Source organism: Hypanus sabinus, chromosome 30 (genome assembly GCF_030144855.1).
Source record: "Hypanus sabinus isolate sHypSab1 chromosome 30, sHypSab1.hap1, whole genome shotgun sequence".
NCBI classification, from domain to species: domain Eukaryota; kingdom Metazoa; phylum Chordata; class Chondrichthyes; order Myliobatiformes; family Dasyatidae; genus Hypanus; species Hypanus sabinus.
This window is the reverse complement of record NC_082735.1, coordinates 35,302,829-35,319,661: the sequence shown is the minus strand read 5'-3', so window position 1 is coordinate 35,319,661 and position 16,833 is coordinate 35,302,829. Positions and strand designations below refer to the sequence as shown.

At 44.4% G+C, this 16,833-nt stretch overlaps 2 protein-coding genes across 6 annotated transcripts in view; one reads left to right on the top strand and one right to left on the bottom strand.

The window, feature by feature from the left end:
• Positions 1–16,833, bottom strand: part of cep85 (centrosomal protein 85) — a 132,714-nt gene that overhangs the window by 6,240 nt on the left and 109,641 nt on the right. For 2 of the 4 annotated variants that reach the window (XM_059954688.1, XM_059954689.1), the window contains one exon: positions 16,545–16,770. The exons of 1 other annotated variant lie outside the window; for it this stretch is intronic. In XM_059954688.1, the coding sequence (XP_059810671.1) occupies positions 16,545–16,770 (226 nt within the window). Of the gene's footprint in view, positions 1–7,479; positions 7,662–16,544; positions 16,771–16,833 lie in introns of all 4 variants that reach the window. One more of the 4 variants, XR_009508713.1, reaches the window with a different exon arrangement.
• Positions 1–16,833, top strand: part of ubxn11 (UBX domain protein 11) — a 187,688-nt gene that overhangs the window by 114,938 nt on the left and 55,917 nt on the right. The window lies entirely within an intron of this gene.

The window sequence follows — 16,833 nt, the reverse complement described above, 5'->3', positions numbered from 1 at the left end:
GAGGCAGATTTTGGAAAGGTGCAAAAATAACAGGGTTGTTATCATGGGTGACTTTAACTTCCCTAATATTGATTGGCACTTGATCAGTCAAAGGGTTTAGATAAGGCAGAGTTTGTTAACTGTGTCCAGGATGGATTCCTGTCACAGTATGTTGACAGGCCGACTGGGGGAATGCCATACTGCATCTAGTATTAGGTAATGAACCGGGTCAGGTCACAGATCTGTCAATGGGTGAGCATCTGGGGGACAGTGATCACCGCTCCCTGACCTTTAGCATTATTATGGAAAAGTATAGAATCAGAGAGGACAGGAACATTTTTAATTGGGGAAGGGCAAATTATGAGGCTATAAGGCTATAAGGGTGTAAATTGGGATGATGTTTTTGCAGGGAAATGTACTATGGACATGTGGTCATTGTTTAAGGATCTCTTGCAGGATGTTAGGGATAAATTTGTCCTGGTGAGGAAGATAAAGAATGGTAGGGTGAAGGAACCATGGGTGACAAGTGAGGTGGAAAATCTAGTTAGGTGGAAGAAGGCAGCATACATGAGGTTTAGGAAACAAGGATCAGATGGGTCTATTGAGAAATATAGGGTAGCAAGAAAGGAGCTTAAGAAGGGGCTGAGAAGAGCAAGAAGGGGCATGAGAAGGCCTTGGCAAGTAGGGTAAAGGAAAACCCCAAGGCATTCTTCAATTATATGAAGAACAAAAGGATGACAGGACTGAAGGTAGGACCGATTAGAGATAAAAGTGGGAAGATGTGCCTGGAGGCTATGGAAGTGAGCGAGGTCCTCAATGAATACTTCTCTTCGGTATTCACCACTGAGAGGGGACTTATGACGGTGAGGACAATATGAGTGAGGTTGATGTTCTGGAGCATGTTGATATTAAGGAGAGGAGGTGTTGGAGTTGTTAAAATACATTAGGACGGATAAGTCCCCGGGGCCTGACGGAATATTCCCCAGGCTGCTCCACGAGGCAAGGGAAGAGATTGCTGAACCTCTGGCTAGAACCTTTAAGTCCCTCATTGTCCACAGGAATGGTACTGGAGGATTGGAGGGAGGCGAAAGTTGTCCCCTTGTTCAAAAAAGATAGTAGGGATAGTCCAGGTAATTATAGACCAGTGAGCCTTACATCTGTGGTGGGAAAGCTGTTGGAAAAGATTCTTACAGATAGGATCTATGGGCATTTAGAGAATCATGGTCTGATCAGGGACAGTCAGCATGGCTTTGTGAAGGGCAGATCGTGCCTAACAAGCCTGATAGAGTTCTTTGAGGAGGTGACCAGGCAAATAGATGAGGGTAGTGCAGTGGATGTGATAATACATGGATTTTAATAAGGCAATTGACAAGGTTCTACACGGTAGGCTTATTCAGAAAGTCAGAAGGTATGGAATCCAGGTAAGTTTGACCAGGTGGTTTCAGAATTGGCTTGCCTGCAGAAGGCAGAGGGTCATGGTGGAGGGAGTACATTCAGATTGGAGGGTTGTGACTAGTGGTGTCCCACAAGGATCTGTTCTGGGACCTCTACTTTTTGTGATTTTTATTCACGACCTGGATGTGGAGGTAGAAGGGTGGGTTGGCAAGTTTGCAGACAACACAAAGGCTGGTGATGTTGTAGACAGTGTAGAGGATTGTCAAAGATTGCAGAGAGACATTGATAGGATGCAGAAGTGAGCTGAGAAGTGGAAGATGGAGTTCAACCTGGAGAAGTGTGAGGTGGTACACTTTGGAAGGACAAACTCCAAGGCAGAGTACAAAGTAAATGGCAGGATACTTGGTAGTGTGGAAGAGCAGAGGGATCTGGGGGTACATGTCCACAGATCCCTGAAAGTTGCCTCACAGGTAGATAGGGTGGTTAAGAAAGCTTATGGGGTGTTAGCTTTCATAAGTCGAGGGATAGAGTTTAAGAGATTCAATGTAATGATGCAGCTCTATAAAACTCTAGTTAGGCCACACTTGGAGTACTGTGTCCAGTTCTGGTCGCCTCAGTATAGGAAGGATGTGGAAGCATTGTAAAGGGTACAGAGGAGATTTACCAGGATGCTGCCTGGTTTAGAGAGTATGGATTATGATCCGATATTAAGGGAGCTAGGGCTTTACTCTTTGGAGAGGAGGAGGATGAGAGGAGACATGATAGAGGTATACAAGCTATTAAGAGGAATAGACAGAGCAGACAGCCAGCGCTTCTTCCCCAGGGCACCACTGCTCAGTACAAGAGGACATGGCTTTACGGTAAGGGGAAGGAAGTTCAAGGGGGATATTAGAGGAAGGTTTTTCACTCAGAGAGTGGTTTGTGTGTGGTATGCACTGCCTGGGTCAGTGGTGGAGGCAGATACACTAGTGAAATTTAAGAGACTACTAGACAGGTATATGCAGGAATTTAAGGTGGGTGGTTATATAGGAGGCAGGGTTTGAGGGTCGGCACTGTAATGTGCTGTACTATTCTCTGTTCTATGTAAAGAGGATGATCTGGGGGTAAATATTTCACACACATAGTAGTTGGTATCTGAAATGAACTCACAGTGTGATATGGGAAGGAATAGTAACATTTAAGGGGCATCCAGACTGGTACTTGAATGACCAAGGCATAGTAGGATTTGCAATTGATGCAGGCAAGTGGGATGAGTTAAGATAGCCATGATGGTTGGTATAGACGTGGTGCGTCTATTCAGCTTTTGCTAAGCTGAATAACAATGACATTAAAAACCTACAGAATAAATAAAAATATTGACATCACATCTTCATGTCAGGAATCCCCATTCAAATAAACAGGTTTACAAAACCTTTGTCAGGCCTGGGAATCTCTTCAGCATAATTCTCAGGAATTCCAGGAATTTAGTCTCTGCCACTGGAATCCAGGAATGAGAGACAGATATAGACAATAGACAATAGGTGCAGAAGTAGACCATTCGGCCCCTCGAGTCTGCACCACCATTCTGAGATCATGGCTGATCATTCACTATCAATACCCAGTCCCTGCCTTGTCTCCATATCCCTTGATTCCCCTATCCATCAGATATCTTATCTAGTTCCTTCTTGAAAGCATCCAGATATGCTGGCAACTGGAGTTCAGCACAGGCTGATCTTGCACCAAACCTACATAAATCTGACACTTTCTTTCCGATGGCCAGAGACAACAATTTGGTCCATTCTGGCACAGTACAATGCCTTCTACAGGCTTCTCAATGCCTCCGAATCTCATGTCTCATTGAATACTATTTCAATACACTATAACTACATATGACTAGAATTACAATCACTCTAATTGCTTCTGGCTTTAGCAAACATAAGACATTGTAGCTTTATACCCAATAGTTATCAAAATTGAAACCCATCTGCCACATCTTAATCCACAAATGCAAATCAGATACATTTCTTTCCTAGTATTAAAACCTTTTAGCAACAAGAGTAACACTACTGCAAACATTGGGTTTATTGCATTCTTCTGATAATCACTTTCACATTCAAAGCAGTTTTTCCAACCTGAGCATGAACAGAGACCCTCCAGTACAGGGAACTGTGAAGGAGGAACTCCATCTTACACAATCATCTGCATCATTCTTCACAGATCCTGCCATCTTCAACTGCTACAGACAATGGGTTTATGACATTCTTGTGTTAATCACTTTCACAGTCAGTCAAAGAAGTTTGCGTGTGTGAAATATTTACCCCTTGGATCATCTTTAACCCTCTTCCCCCTCAACTTGAACTATACCTTCTAATTTTAGACACCCCTACCACCAAACACATCTTTACCTTCCACTCACTCTCTACTTCCCACAGGGGTCACTCTCTCTATGATTCCCTTGTTCAGTTGTCCATCCCCACTAATCTCCATTGTGGAACGTAACCCTGAAGTGGCAGAAATGCTTCAGCTGCCCATTCACCTTATCCCTTGCCTCCATTCAGGGACCCAAGCTGTGTTTGCAGATGAGGCAACACTTCACCTGTGAATCAGTTGGGGTTATCAATTACTGTATATCCAGTGCTTCCGATGCAGCTTCCTATACATTGGTGAGACCTGACATGGATTGGGCTTTGCTAGAACCTTTGCTTTATCCACAAAATGCAGCACTTTCCGGTGGCCAACCACTAACTCCCCATTCCAATATTTCAGTCCACGGCCTCTTTCACTGTCAAGGAGAGGCCATTCTCAGGTTGGAGGAGCAAAATCTCATAATGCTTCTGGGTAACCTCCAACTTGACAGCACAAATATAGTTTTCTCCAACGTCTGTTAATTTATCCCCCTACCTTCTTCAATTCCCCACTCTGCCCCCTCTTACCTCTTCTCCTCATCTTCCCCTCCTCAATCTCTTTCTCCCGTGCTCCACTCTATTATATTCCTTCATCTCCAAGCCTTTATCTTTACCACTTAAGACGTCCGAGTTTCTTATTTCATCCCCCCTCCTCCACATACCTGGCTTCGTCACTTTCTAGCTTGTACTCCTCCTCCTCCCCCACCACCTTCTTATCCCAGCTTTGCCCAACCACCGCACCTCCACCACTTCCTTTCTAGTCATGATAAAGGGTCTCAGCCTGAAACATCGACTGCTTTTACTCTTTCATAGATATTGTCCAACTTGCTGAGTTTCTCCAGCATTTTGTGCGTGTTGTTCTAGGAATGAAAATTTATGAGAATATTTATCCCTACAGGGCTCAGTATTTTCACCCATTGCCACATAATTTCAAGGAATTGCTGAATCATGTTGACAGCTCCCTGTGATTCTTACACTCATTAGTGTTAATTCCCTAGAATACCCTTGTGTATTTCACTATTATTAAGCTAACTGACCAATTAATTGTTCTGTCCCTTGCTTCTTATTTGAAAATTGGAATGATGTTTGCCTAAATTCAAGTGTTAGGAAATTATCTAGCAAAATTATTTTAAAATAAAGCTGTACAATCCAAAACTGAACCCCAAAAGTCAGGTTCTTTCTGCTGTCTGCTCAGTTATGGTTCTCAACAGAAGCAGTAAGAGTTGTTCAACATGGGTACCCAAACATGAGCATGAAAGAAAGGACCCTGGGGTAACAGATAGAGAGAAATCTAACTCCCAGTTACTAGTTGAAAGCAGCTCAAAATATATTCATGCATCCAAGAAGGGTGGAAATACACAATGTTGGCAGAGGGGTAAACTACCGCAAGGTATGAATAAATGAAATTAATCAAAATAATAATTAGAGGCCCCAGACCAAGAAAATCTTGATTAAAGCTTTTCCTTTCCGATGTAAACTAATCTGCTCAAAGTATAGCTAATGTTTCACTTACTTTCTCTGATATTTTCATAAATTTTGTTCTGAGGAGAAATCTCCCAGCCTGGCCAAGCAAGGAGGAGGTCTCATAGGTATAACATGGGTCAGTCACCAAGGGGCTCATTACCACACTATGTAAGCTCTACTCTATGGATTGAGAGGGAAGTGAGGCATGTGGTGTTAGTATTGGGTAAATGCAACTCAATCCCATAGCTCAATATCAAAAGTACAATCAATGCAGGGTTTCGTTTAAATCTGCCATTCTGAGAATGAAAACATTACCTGTGCTAATCCGAAAAGCATCAGAGAGAAACAATCTAATAGGTCTAAGCTTGCTCATAAGTCACCAAGCATGCATTTCAGAATCAGCTGCTCTCATCTGAAACAATGCTCTTTTATAATTATGTGCAAGATTTCTATAGACTTTTGAATATTCAGTGAATTGAGAGAGATGAGGTGAAACAGCTGTCATGATCTCACTGAAGAGCAGACAAAAAGGGGTTAATGGTCTATTCCTGCTGCTTTTACTTCTTTCCAATCTCAACATTTATTGTCCATCAATAGCACAGTCCTTCAGAGGGCAATTACGAACCAACCAGAATGCTGTGGACTGAATTAAAAAAGAGCTAGCATTTGTGAGGATACTTTATGAATCAGATGCCGATTTAATTGAACACAATAACTGGATTGTTACTGATACCTGACATATCATATCTAAGTTAATTCAAACCATTGCAATTTCATCAATTCCATCCCTGTTCTTTTCCAAAATTCCACAATATTCTGCATCGCCAAATTAATTTTTTTGTAAGCCCAGATTGTTTTATACACAGCTACAATAAATTCCTAATTAGTCACTATTGTAAAAACACTTTTCCATAAATCCCACTCCAGTAATGATCTTTTCTACATTCTCTCTGGACTTCATACCTTTGCTAAAGTTTATTAATCAGAATTGACTTGCGCCCATTTGTGCTCTAGCCAGTGCTTACCTTATTTTCATTTTGTGATACAGCATGGAATAGGCCCTTCCAGCACTTTGAACTACACCAGCACAGCAACCCCTATTAGTGCTAATCTATGTCCTGCACCGTAATAGCGACACACTAACCACTGAACTACTGTCACATGCAATGGTGTTTTGTATGGGTTTAGCCCAAATTGCTTGCTTTGTACTCTTTTCATATATGAACAAGTTATCATCCTAAGTAAACACAGAAAATGCTATCAACTTTGAAGGACTTGTACAAGGAAACACACGGGTCGTTTTGTTCCTGTAAATCATTGAGAACTATGCCACGTCATTTATCTGCCATAGTGTATCACTTTAGCCTTTTCTTGATTAATTCCTTGTCTTTTTCTATGTTTTCTCGCAGTTTATTATGTTCGTCCTCAAAACAATCACATACTACTCCTCACCCCAAATGTGTTTAAATCATTTTCCTCTTCCTTCTACCCTGATCCTTAATTTCTTGGACCTCAATGTTGCTAGCCAGCTTTGTATACAATAACAGTAAATGCTTTCTGAAAATAATGAATTCCCTTCATAACATTTTCCATTACTCAGTCCAGTTAATTAAAGACAATTTTCTTTAACAAATCTATGCTGGTCCTCCTTTATCAACCAACATTTCTAGACTGTTGTGTTTTTAAAAGCTTCCTGCAACTGAGATTAAACCAACTGCTGTTTCTGATTTATCTTTACATCTTTGTTAGAACAAGGTTTTTATCTGTCCTCTCTACTGTTCTTAGTCATTTGCAGGATATGGATATTACTGGCATTAATAGTTCATCACCAACTGCCTTCTCAGTTAAGAGGCAATTAAGAATCAATTATACTGCTGGGTTTGGTGTCATATAGGAGGTCAGACCGAGAAAGATGTATGCAGCCTCCTCCACATTGGTGAGACCTGAAGTAACTTGGGGGGACCATTTTATCAAGCACCTTCCCTCCATCTGCCAAAAGCATTATTTCCCTGTGGCCAACCATTTTAATTCCCATTCCAACATGTTGGTCCATGACGTCCTCTTCTGCCACCATTAGGCCATCTCAGTCACCTCCAGCCTGACGGCACGTACATTAATTTCTCCAGGTAATTATTTTCCCCCCTTTCTTCTACGGTCCTCTCTCCTCCCCATCAGATTCCTTCTTCTCCAGCCCTTTATCTTTCCAACCCACCTGGCTTCAACCCATCACATTTTAGCTGGTCCTCCTTCTCCTTACCTTTTAATTCAGTCATTTTCCCCCTTCCTTTCCAGTACTGCTGAAGGATCTTTGTCCGAAACATTGATTGTTTATTCATTTCCATTCATGCTGCCTGGCTTGCTGAGATCCTCCAGCATTTTGTGTGTATGTTTCTCTGGATTTAAGAGTGCAGTTTTCCTTTTTTAAAGGGTGTCAGCAAACTAGATGGAGAGTTACAATGATCTAGTTATTACTACTACTGTTAGTGGTTTATTCCAAAGTTAATTAATATTCCCCAGCAGTCCTGGGATTCAAATGTATGCCTCCAAGTCAAAAGTCCAGGCCCCTGGATACTACTCTAGTAACTTAACAGAATGATGAATATTTCTGTATCTAGGATTGGAAAGTTGTGGTAAGGCACTCAGCAACCTCCCATCTTCACTATCTCAACAAACCAACATTCATCTGAGATGACCTGTTTACTATAAATACAGTCTGTAGCACAATCTCATCAATTTTCACCCCATTTCTTTTACCCTTCCTTCTACAAAAAGGAGGGGTAAATTCTACCAGCATCATCCTTGTCCTTGGTAGTCTCACTGGTACAAAAATACTAATTTAATATTTCAGTCATGCCTTTTGTGTCCATCCCTTTATTCCTAAAAGGGCCTAGCCCTCAGCTTAATACATGCTTAATACTTAAATCTCAACACAATTTTAGAATTTATTTAATGAAAGTAGTCCTACTTCGCTGGTCACATTTCTCTTTTGACTTTTGCCTCAGCCTTATATAAATTTTGTTGCAGGGTCCAAATATAGTCATAATAAAATGCCATCTCACGTTGTATTTTGTATCAGTAGCAAACTTGCCTTCCTCCAGATCACTGACATAAATTGAAATTAAAGTGTGTATGTATAAAGTTAAATCAAATAAGTAGTACAAAAAGAAAAACAAATAGTGAGGCAGTGTTCATAGTTTCAACATCCATTCAGAAATCTGATGGCAGAGGGGAAATAACTGTTCCTGAATCATTGAATGTGCACCTTCAGGCTCCTGAATCTCTTCCCTGATGGTAACAATAAGCAGAGGGCATGCCCTGGGTGATGACTGTCCTTAATGATGGATGCTGCATTTTTGAGGCATCGTTCCTTGAAGTTGGGTAGACTAGTGCCCATGATGGAGCAGATTGAGTTTACAACTTCCTGCAGCTTATTTTGATCCTGTGCAGTGGCCATCGCAAACCAGACAGTGATGGAGACTGGGATGTGGGGGGCACTGCATATATATGAAACTTCATCAAATGCCTCTTAAAATCCCAAAACAATCTATCCACTTTAACTATTACATCAAGGAACTCCTGCAAATTTATCAAACATGATTTACCTTTCATAAAACCCCATACACTCGGTTTTGTTTACGTCAATGTTATCTAAATGACTAGCTATTTCTTCCTGGATTACCGACTCCAGTATCTTGCCAACAACAAAGGTTAAAGGATCTATAATTACTTGATTTTTGTCTTCCATTCTTGAACAAATAGAATTACTTTGTAATTTTCCAATCCATTAGTATCTTCCTGGAACTCAGAGAGCTTTGAAAAAATATTTCAATAGTTCTATATCTCTCTGACCTTCAAAACCTTGTATCTGCTTTCATCCCCATCAGTTTTACCAGTACCTTAACTCATCATAGTGATTACAAGTTCTTTCATATTGCTTTCAACTATGAGATATTTCAGATATTTCTAATGTCCTGCACCATAAGTTCCCAGTCTGCTGGTTCACCATTAGCTCTTATCACTTTGTATGCTCTAGTCTCCTTTCAATCTCCTGTAACTAAAATGGTTCATCTTTTGCCTGGGTTCACTCTTTCTATTTGGAATAAATTTTGGCTCAACTAGGTGTTTAATTATCTGCTATTGCCTATCTACTGATCTGGTCCACTCCAGACTGTTAGAGCAATTTTTGAGTTTAGTACATGACTTTGGCCACCAGCTTTCAGGTCTGAGTATAAATTGTGGATTTAATTTGGAGTGCAGCTCTGAACAATGTGTTTAAAAAGCTGTGAATCCCAGACCAGACAACATTGATTAAAATTCATTTGGATGTTTATAGTGCAAGCCCCATGATGGGCTAGCCACACCTTTCGACTGAAAGTGTCTCCATATGATGCCTGCTGAACCTAGTTTTGTCGAATAAAGAAGCTGCTTTATATCTGCCAGTACTTCTCTCCAGTGACTTCATTCATGTAAAAACACAGACAACTAATTCATGAGTTGTAATTTCCCTTGTGTAGATTGAGGGCTTTGGTTATGGACACAAGGTGTTTGCTTCCAAAGTATATCCAGAATTCTATCATGTTTGATGCAGAAGTCTATTATGTTCTTCAACCAACTGGCAAAACCCTAATCACTGCAAATTACCACTTTGCACTAAATTAACTTCCTTCTTCTAATTGGGTTCTTTCTTATAAATTAAATTATATATAATTTTTATGTTTTTGTTGCATATGTGCCTATGATATTACTCCAAGTTTTTCATTGCACCTGTGCAAACATGTACTTGTGCATATAATAAATCAGAGCAATGTGATCATTGCATCCCAGCAGATCCTGAAGCATAACATTTTATTAATTCTTCCCTATTACACATACCAAATCCAAATTAGCCTGTTCTCAGGTCAGTTCTGCTGCACTCCACAAATTTTCTCCCCATGGTATCCTTGCCAGTTTGATTAATTCAATCAATGTTCAAATCATCCGTAACATTGCTGTTCCCTTCTTGCAATCTTTTGATATACTGTGGCGACCCATTTCCTGGCACATCCGAACCGGCTCACAATTAGATAGCCTACGGGGATTTGCGAGCTCACAGCCTACTGGTCGACCTGCCCAGGAAGAGACTGGTACAAGCCGAGACCTTTCAAACGTTCTCCCTGGGCGCAGCCCAGTTGCCAGCCCCTCACCTCGGCTCCATCACGCTGTCCGACAACGACTTCACCAGGGTCCTGGCGGATTTCCCATCGGTTCTGGCACCATTCACAGCGGCCATGCCCAGGCACGGCGTACAGCACCACATCCCGACCCAGGGACCACCCCTCCACGCCTGCGCTCGGCGGCTTCCCCCGGACAAGCTCCAACTGGTGAAGGAGGAGTTCCAGAGGATGGAGGAATTGGGGATCATCCGGCGGTCCGACAGCCCATGGGCCTCCCCCCTGCACATGGTGCCCAAAGCGACGGGAGGCTGGAGACCGTGCGGCGACTACCGCAGGCTGAACGAGGCTACCACACCGGACCGCTACCCTGTGCCGCACATTCAGGACTTTGCAGCAAACCTGCACGGCGCACGGAGCTTCTCCAAGGTAGACCTCGTCCGAGGGTACCATCAAATCCCGATGCATCCTGACGATGTCCACAAAACGGCTCTCATCACCCCGTTTGGCCTTTTCGAGTTCCTCTGCATGCCGTTCGGCCTGAAGAATGCCGCACAGACGTTCCAGTGGTTAATGGACGCGGTGGGACGGGACCTGGACTCCGCGTTCATCTATTTGGATGACATCCTCATAGCCAGCAGCAGTCGTCAGGAGCATCTGTCCCACCTCCGTCAACTCTGCGCCCGACTGAGTGAGTACAGTCTTACAATCAACCCCGCCAAATGCCAGTTCGGACTCGATACCATTGACTTCCTGGGCCACAGGATTACTAAAGACGGGGCAACCCCTCTGCCCGCTAAGGTAGATGCGGTCCGCCACTTTCCCCGACCCACCACGATCAAAGGCCTTCAGGAATTCGTAGGTATGGTCAATTTCTACCGCCGCTTCCTCCATTCAGCTGCCCGGATCATGCGCCCCCTGTTCGCCCTGATGTCGGGTCCGAGCAAGGACATTACCTGGGACGAGGAGTCCGCCGCCGCTTTCGTTCAAACGAAGGAAGCTTTGGCGGTCGCCGCAATGCTAGTACATCCCAGAATGGACGCCCCTACCGCCCTCACAGTGGATGCATCTAACACGGCAGTCGGTGGGGTGCTGGAGCAACTCATCGCAGGTCGCTGGCAACCCCTGGTGTTTTTCAGCAAACACCTGCAGCCACCCGAGCTCAAGTACAGTGCTTTCGACTGGGAACTGTTGGCGCTCTACCTGGCAATCCGGCATTTCAGGTACTTCCTAGAAGGTCGGCCCTTCACCGCGTTCACAGACCACAAACCGCTTACCTTTGCGTTTACGAAAGCATCCGACCCCTGGTCATCCCGCCAGCAACTCCACCTGTCCTACATCTCTGAATACACGACGGATGTCCGGCACGTCTCGGGTAAGGACAATGTCGTGGCGGATGCGCTCTCTCGCCCTACCGTTCATGCCCTTTCCCAAGGGGTAGACTTTGAGGCACTGGCAGAGGCACAGCAGGCGGATGAGGAGATTCCGAGTTACAGAACCGCAGTCTCCGGTTTGCAGCTCCAGGACCTCCCCGTGGGCCCGGGTGAGAGGACCCTACTCTGTGACGTCGCCACCGGCCAGCCCCGTCCCGTCGTCCCGACAGCCTGGCGGCGCCGTGTTTTTGACTCCATTCATAACTTGGCGCATCCCTCCATCCGGACAACTGTCCGGATGGTTTCCAGTAGGTTCGTTTGGCACGGACTCCACAAACAGGTCAGTGAATGGGCCAAAACATGCATGCACTGCCAGACGGCCAAGGTGCAGCTGCACACCAAAGCCCCACCGCAGCAGTTCCACCCCGCCCACCGGCGTTTCGACCACATTCATGTGGATATCGTGGGCCCCCTGCCAGTGTCGCGCGGAGCGTGGCACCTCCTGACTATCGTGGACCGGTTCACAAGATGGCCAGAGGCGGTCCCGCTCACCGACACCACCTCCGAATCTTGCACCCGAGCCCTGATCGCCACCTGGATATCTCGCTTTGGTGTACTGGCCCACATTACCTCCGACAGAGGCGCCCAGTTCACCTCCAGCCTGTGGTCAGCTATGGCCAGCCTTTTGGGGACTCAGCTGCACCACACCACTGCCTACCACCCATAGTCGAACGGGCTAGTGGAGCGTTTCCACCGTCACCTGAAGTCGGCCCTCATGGCCCGCCTGCGAGGAGCCAACTGGGCGGACGAGCTTCCCTGGGTCCTACTCGGCATCCGCACAGCGCCCAAGGATGACCTGCATGCCTCGTCGGCCGAGTTGGTATACGGCGCGCCCCTGGTCATCCCCGGGGAGTTCCTACCAGCCCCACGGGGGCAAGAGGAAGATCCCGCAGCAGTCCTGGGCAGACTACGCGAGAAGCTCGGTAACCTGGCCCCCATACCCACTTCACAGCACGGGCGGCACCCGACCTGCGTACCCAAAGACCTACAGAACTGTAAGTTTGTGTTTGTACGAAGGGGCGGGCATCGGCCGCCGCTGCAGCGGCCATACGAGGGGCCGTTTATGGTGCTCCGGAACAACGGGTCCACGTTCGTGCTGGACGTTGGGGGGAAAGAGGAGGTTTTCACGGTGGACCACCTCAAACTGGCCCATGTGGACCTGGCGCAACCGGCCGAGTTTCCGGCACCTCGGCGCAGAGGCCGACCTCCCAAGCAGGTTCTGGCCCAGACTGTGGACATTGGGGGGTGTATCGCCGGTACTGGGGGGGGGTTATGTGGCGACCCATTTCCTGGCACATCCGAACCGGCTCACAATTAGATAGCCTACGGGGGTTTGTGAGCACAGAGCTTTGGAGCCTCTGCGCCATGGGGGGCAGGTTGAGGGAGGCTTAAAAGTGAGGCTGAGGATTTCGAATAGTTTTCCCTTCGACTGCAGTTACCGATTCCGTGTCGTAATTTTAGTGCTGCGTGTAGCACACCGCTACAATACTTCATTTAATAAGGAGCATCACACTGGGGACCTATAGACTGTTACTACCTGCTTTCTTCATCTGCTGTTATTTACACCCAGATTCCACATTAGATCGACTGCATCTATAAATTACATGCTAATATCTCTCTTAATTAACAAATCCACCCCCCCCTCCTTTTGTTTCCTAGTTCTGCTCAACCTGCAACTATATCACTGTGACAGCTATAAGGTCACACTGATGTTAATGTTTCTGCTATCAACTCATCTGTCAGTTCAAGTGTTAAAGAGCCTTATTCTTCAACACTCTACACTTTGTACAAATCCACAATTAGTTTCTGCTGCACACTTCTATTGAGTTTCTACCCTTCTCACAATTTTATCCTGCCCTCCCTCTCCTCACTATTCCGTAGCACTGTTATGATGGGATAGCTTTTAGAAGTACAGATCAAGGGTCACATTCATAATGATCCAAAGGAAAACAAATTGATGCAAGCTTGCTGAGTTCCTCCAGCATTTTGTGTGCATCAGTAACCATTCCTTGTTCTCCCTCCCCAGCTGTTTCCCCTCATTCCAGTGGCCTTCCCAGCCCTCTTTCCCTCCCCTACCCTCATGTGCTGTCCATCACCTCCGTCTAGTTTCACTTTTTCCTTTTATTCCAACGCCCACTTCTGTCTCCTATCAGATTCCTTCTTCATCCCTTTATGCCTTTCACCTATCACCTCCCTGCTTTTAAAATCATTCTCTTTCAACAACCCACCACCAACCCACACACTTCCACCTTTCACCTGGTTCCACCTTTCACCTGTCAGCTTGTACCCCTCCTCCTCCCCTATTTTATTCTGGCCTCCGTCACCTTCCTTTCCAAACCTGGTGAAGGGTCTCATCACAAAACCTAAACTGTTTATTTCCCTTCAAAGATGTTATCTTAACCTCCCGAATTCCTCCAGAATTTTGTGTGTATTGCTCATAAGTTTGTTAAGGGCAGGTAACTAAATAGGTACATGATTTTGAAGAGGTACTGAGAACGTTGATGAAGAAAATGATGCATATGCAAATACTTCTGGGTTTTTCATCGGGTATCACAGATATGAAATTTACTAAAAACAGGTAAAAGGGCTGGTTTATGGATTGGAGGAAAGTGAATAGGTACGACCCAAAGTATCAATGTCAGGGCCATTTCTTTCCTTGATCTACATTAATGATCTCGATAGCATTGAGGGGGAGGGGAGGTTGCAAGCCTCATAATCTAAATTTGAAGATGACACAAACCTCCGCAGTACTGTTAACATCAACACACCCAAAATGCTGGAGGAACTCAGCAGGCCAGGCAGGATCTATGAAAAAGAGTACAGTTAATGTTTCAGGCCGAGATTCTTCAGCAGTCCTGTTCAGCATGTTGTGTGTATTGCTTGATCTGCAGATTTTCTCTTGATTGTGATTGAAGTACTGTTAATAGTTGTGAACTAATGGAAGAGAAATGCAATGTTAAAGCTTTATAGTAAACTGGTCAGACTGCACTTGGAGTATTGGGAGTGGTTTTGACCCCTTACCTAAGAAAGGATGTGCTGGCATTTGGAGAGAGTCCAGAGGATCTTCATGAGAATGATCCTGGGAATGAAAGGATTAATGTCTGAGGAGTGTTTGATGGCTCTGGGCCTGCATTTGCTTGGGTTTAGAAGAATGGGGTGGAGGGTGGGGAAATCACATTGAAACCTATCAAATATTGAAAGGCCTAATAGGGGAGTCTAGGACCAGAGGGAAGAGTCACAAGGGTGTCCCTTGAGAACAGAGATGTGGAGGAAATCCTTAGCTTAGAGGATGGTGAATCTGTGGAAACCAAGTCATTGGGTATATTTAAAGCAGAGTTTGATAGGTTCTAGATTAGTAAGGGAGTCCAAAGGTTACAGGGAGAAGGTAGCAGAATGGGGTTGTGGGATAATAAATCAGCCGTGATGAAGTGGAACAGCAGAGCTGATGGGCCACATGGCTGAATTTTGTGTGGAGAAATAGAAGTGATGCATTTTGGAAGAAGAATGAGGAAAGGTGTTAAAGAATAAAGGATACTGTACAAGAGTGTTGCAATAGCAAAAGACCCTGGGGATATGGTTGCAAAGTCATTAAAAGTGGCAAGGCAGATAGTGGAAGCAGTTAACTAAGGCATACATAGTTCAGCGCTTTAGCAGTTACAACACAAATACAAGGAAGTCATGCTGAACCTTTATAAACAATGACTGGCCTCAACTGGAGTATTGTTTAATTCTGGTCACTTCATTACAGCAAAGATGTGTTGATATTGGAGAGCATCCAGAGGAGATTTGTGAGAATAGCTTCTCGGATGAGAAATTACATTTTTAAGGGAAGCAGGAACTATTTTCTTTAAAGACCAAAGGAGATCCGTTGGAATTCTATAAAAGGATGGGCCTGGACAGAGGGTTTTATGGGAGACTGGTTCCATTGATGGAGGGCTCTCATGTATAAAATAACTGGGAGAAGAATGAAGAGTAAAAGAAAAATTCTCACACTGCATGGGGCTAGAATCTGGAACATATTACCCGTAGGTGTGAGAGCGGAAGGTTCTACTGTGGCCTTCAAGAGGAAAGTGGAAAAATACATTAGGGGGAAAAGCTTACAAACCCAGGAAAGGTTTGAGTATGGAGCTAATGATATGGACTGAAACTCTCATGCTGTGACAATTCAAGGATCAGTTTTCACCATTAATCTTGTTCCTACGAATGGTGCTACATCACCCACTTTTCCCTTGTCCTTTCTAAAAGTCCTGGAGAATTTAATCCCAGCCCTAATCACCATGAAGCTTACATTTTTGTATGAGCAGTAAGGTCACACCTATTCATTTCAATGTGTTAGCACACAGAAGCTGGTTTCTAATGCATGTTATCAGAACCACAGAGTCCTAGGAGTCACTCTTGGTCTGTTTTAACACTGTACAAGGTTGCCACCTGTTCCATTGGTATCTAACACACACAGCGCTTTTTGCAACCTTAATACTTCTACCTATTATCAAATTCTGGTGCCCATACAGTTTCACTTTAGTTTAATCCTCCTCATGCCCAGACTATTTCAATTTAAAAAATAACCCATTGCAATAAAAAAAATGAGACTATCACTTCTAGATATGAAGCTTTGTTACTTTTCGCTAATACACCAATAGCAGATACAATGACATTCTATCTGATCATCTTCAGATATTAGCCAGCTACTAAAGGAATGCATTGAACAGAGAGAGTGCATGGATACATGGTGTGCTTACATTGTATGCCAAGCAGGAGAGAGAGGTTAGGATCTTTGCCTTGGGTTCTCTGTGTAAGAATGCTGCAGATTGCTTGTAGATCACGCAGACTCCTGGCTAGCTCTCTGTGCAATTTCTCTGTTAGCTGCACGCACTCCGATGGTAGTTGTTTGTTTTGATCCATTTGTCCCAATTGCTCCTGAAGAGTCAAGTTCTTTTCAATAAGTTCCTGATTCTGTGCAGAAAGCTGGAATACAGAGAAAAATAATTTTCTATGTCCAGTTTTATAAGTGGTTCCCCAGTTGGTGTT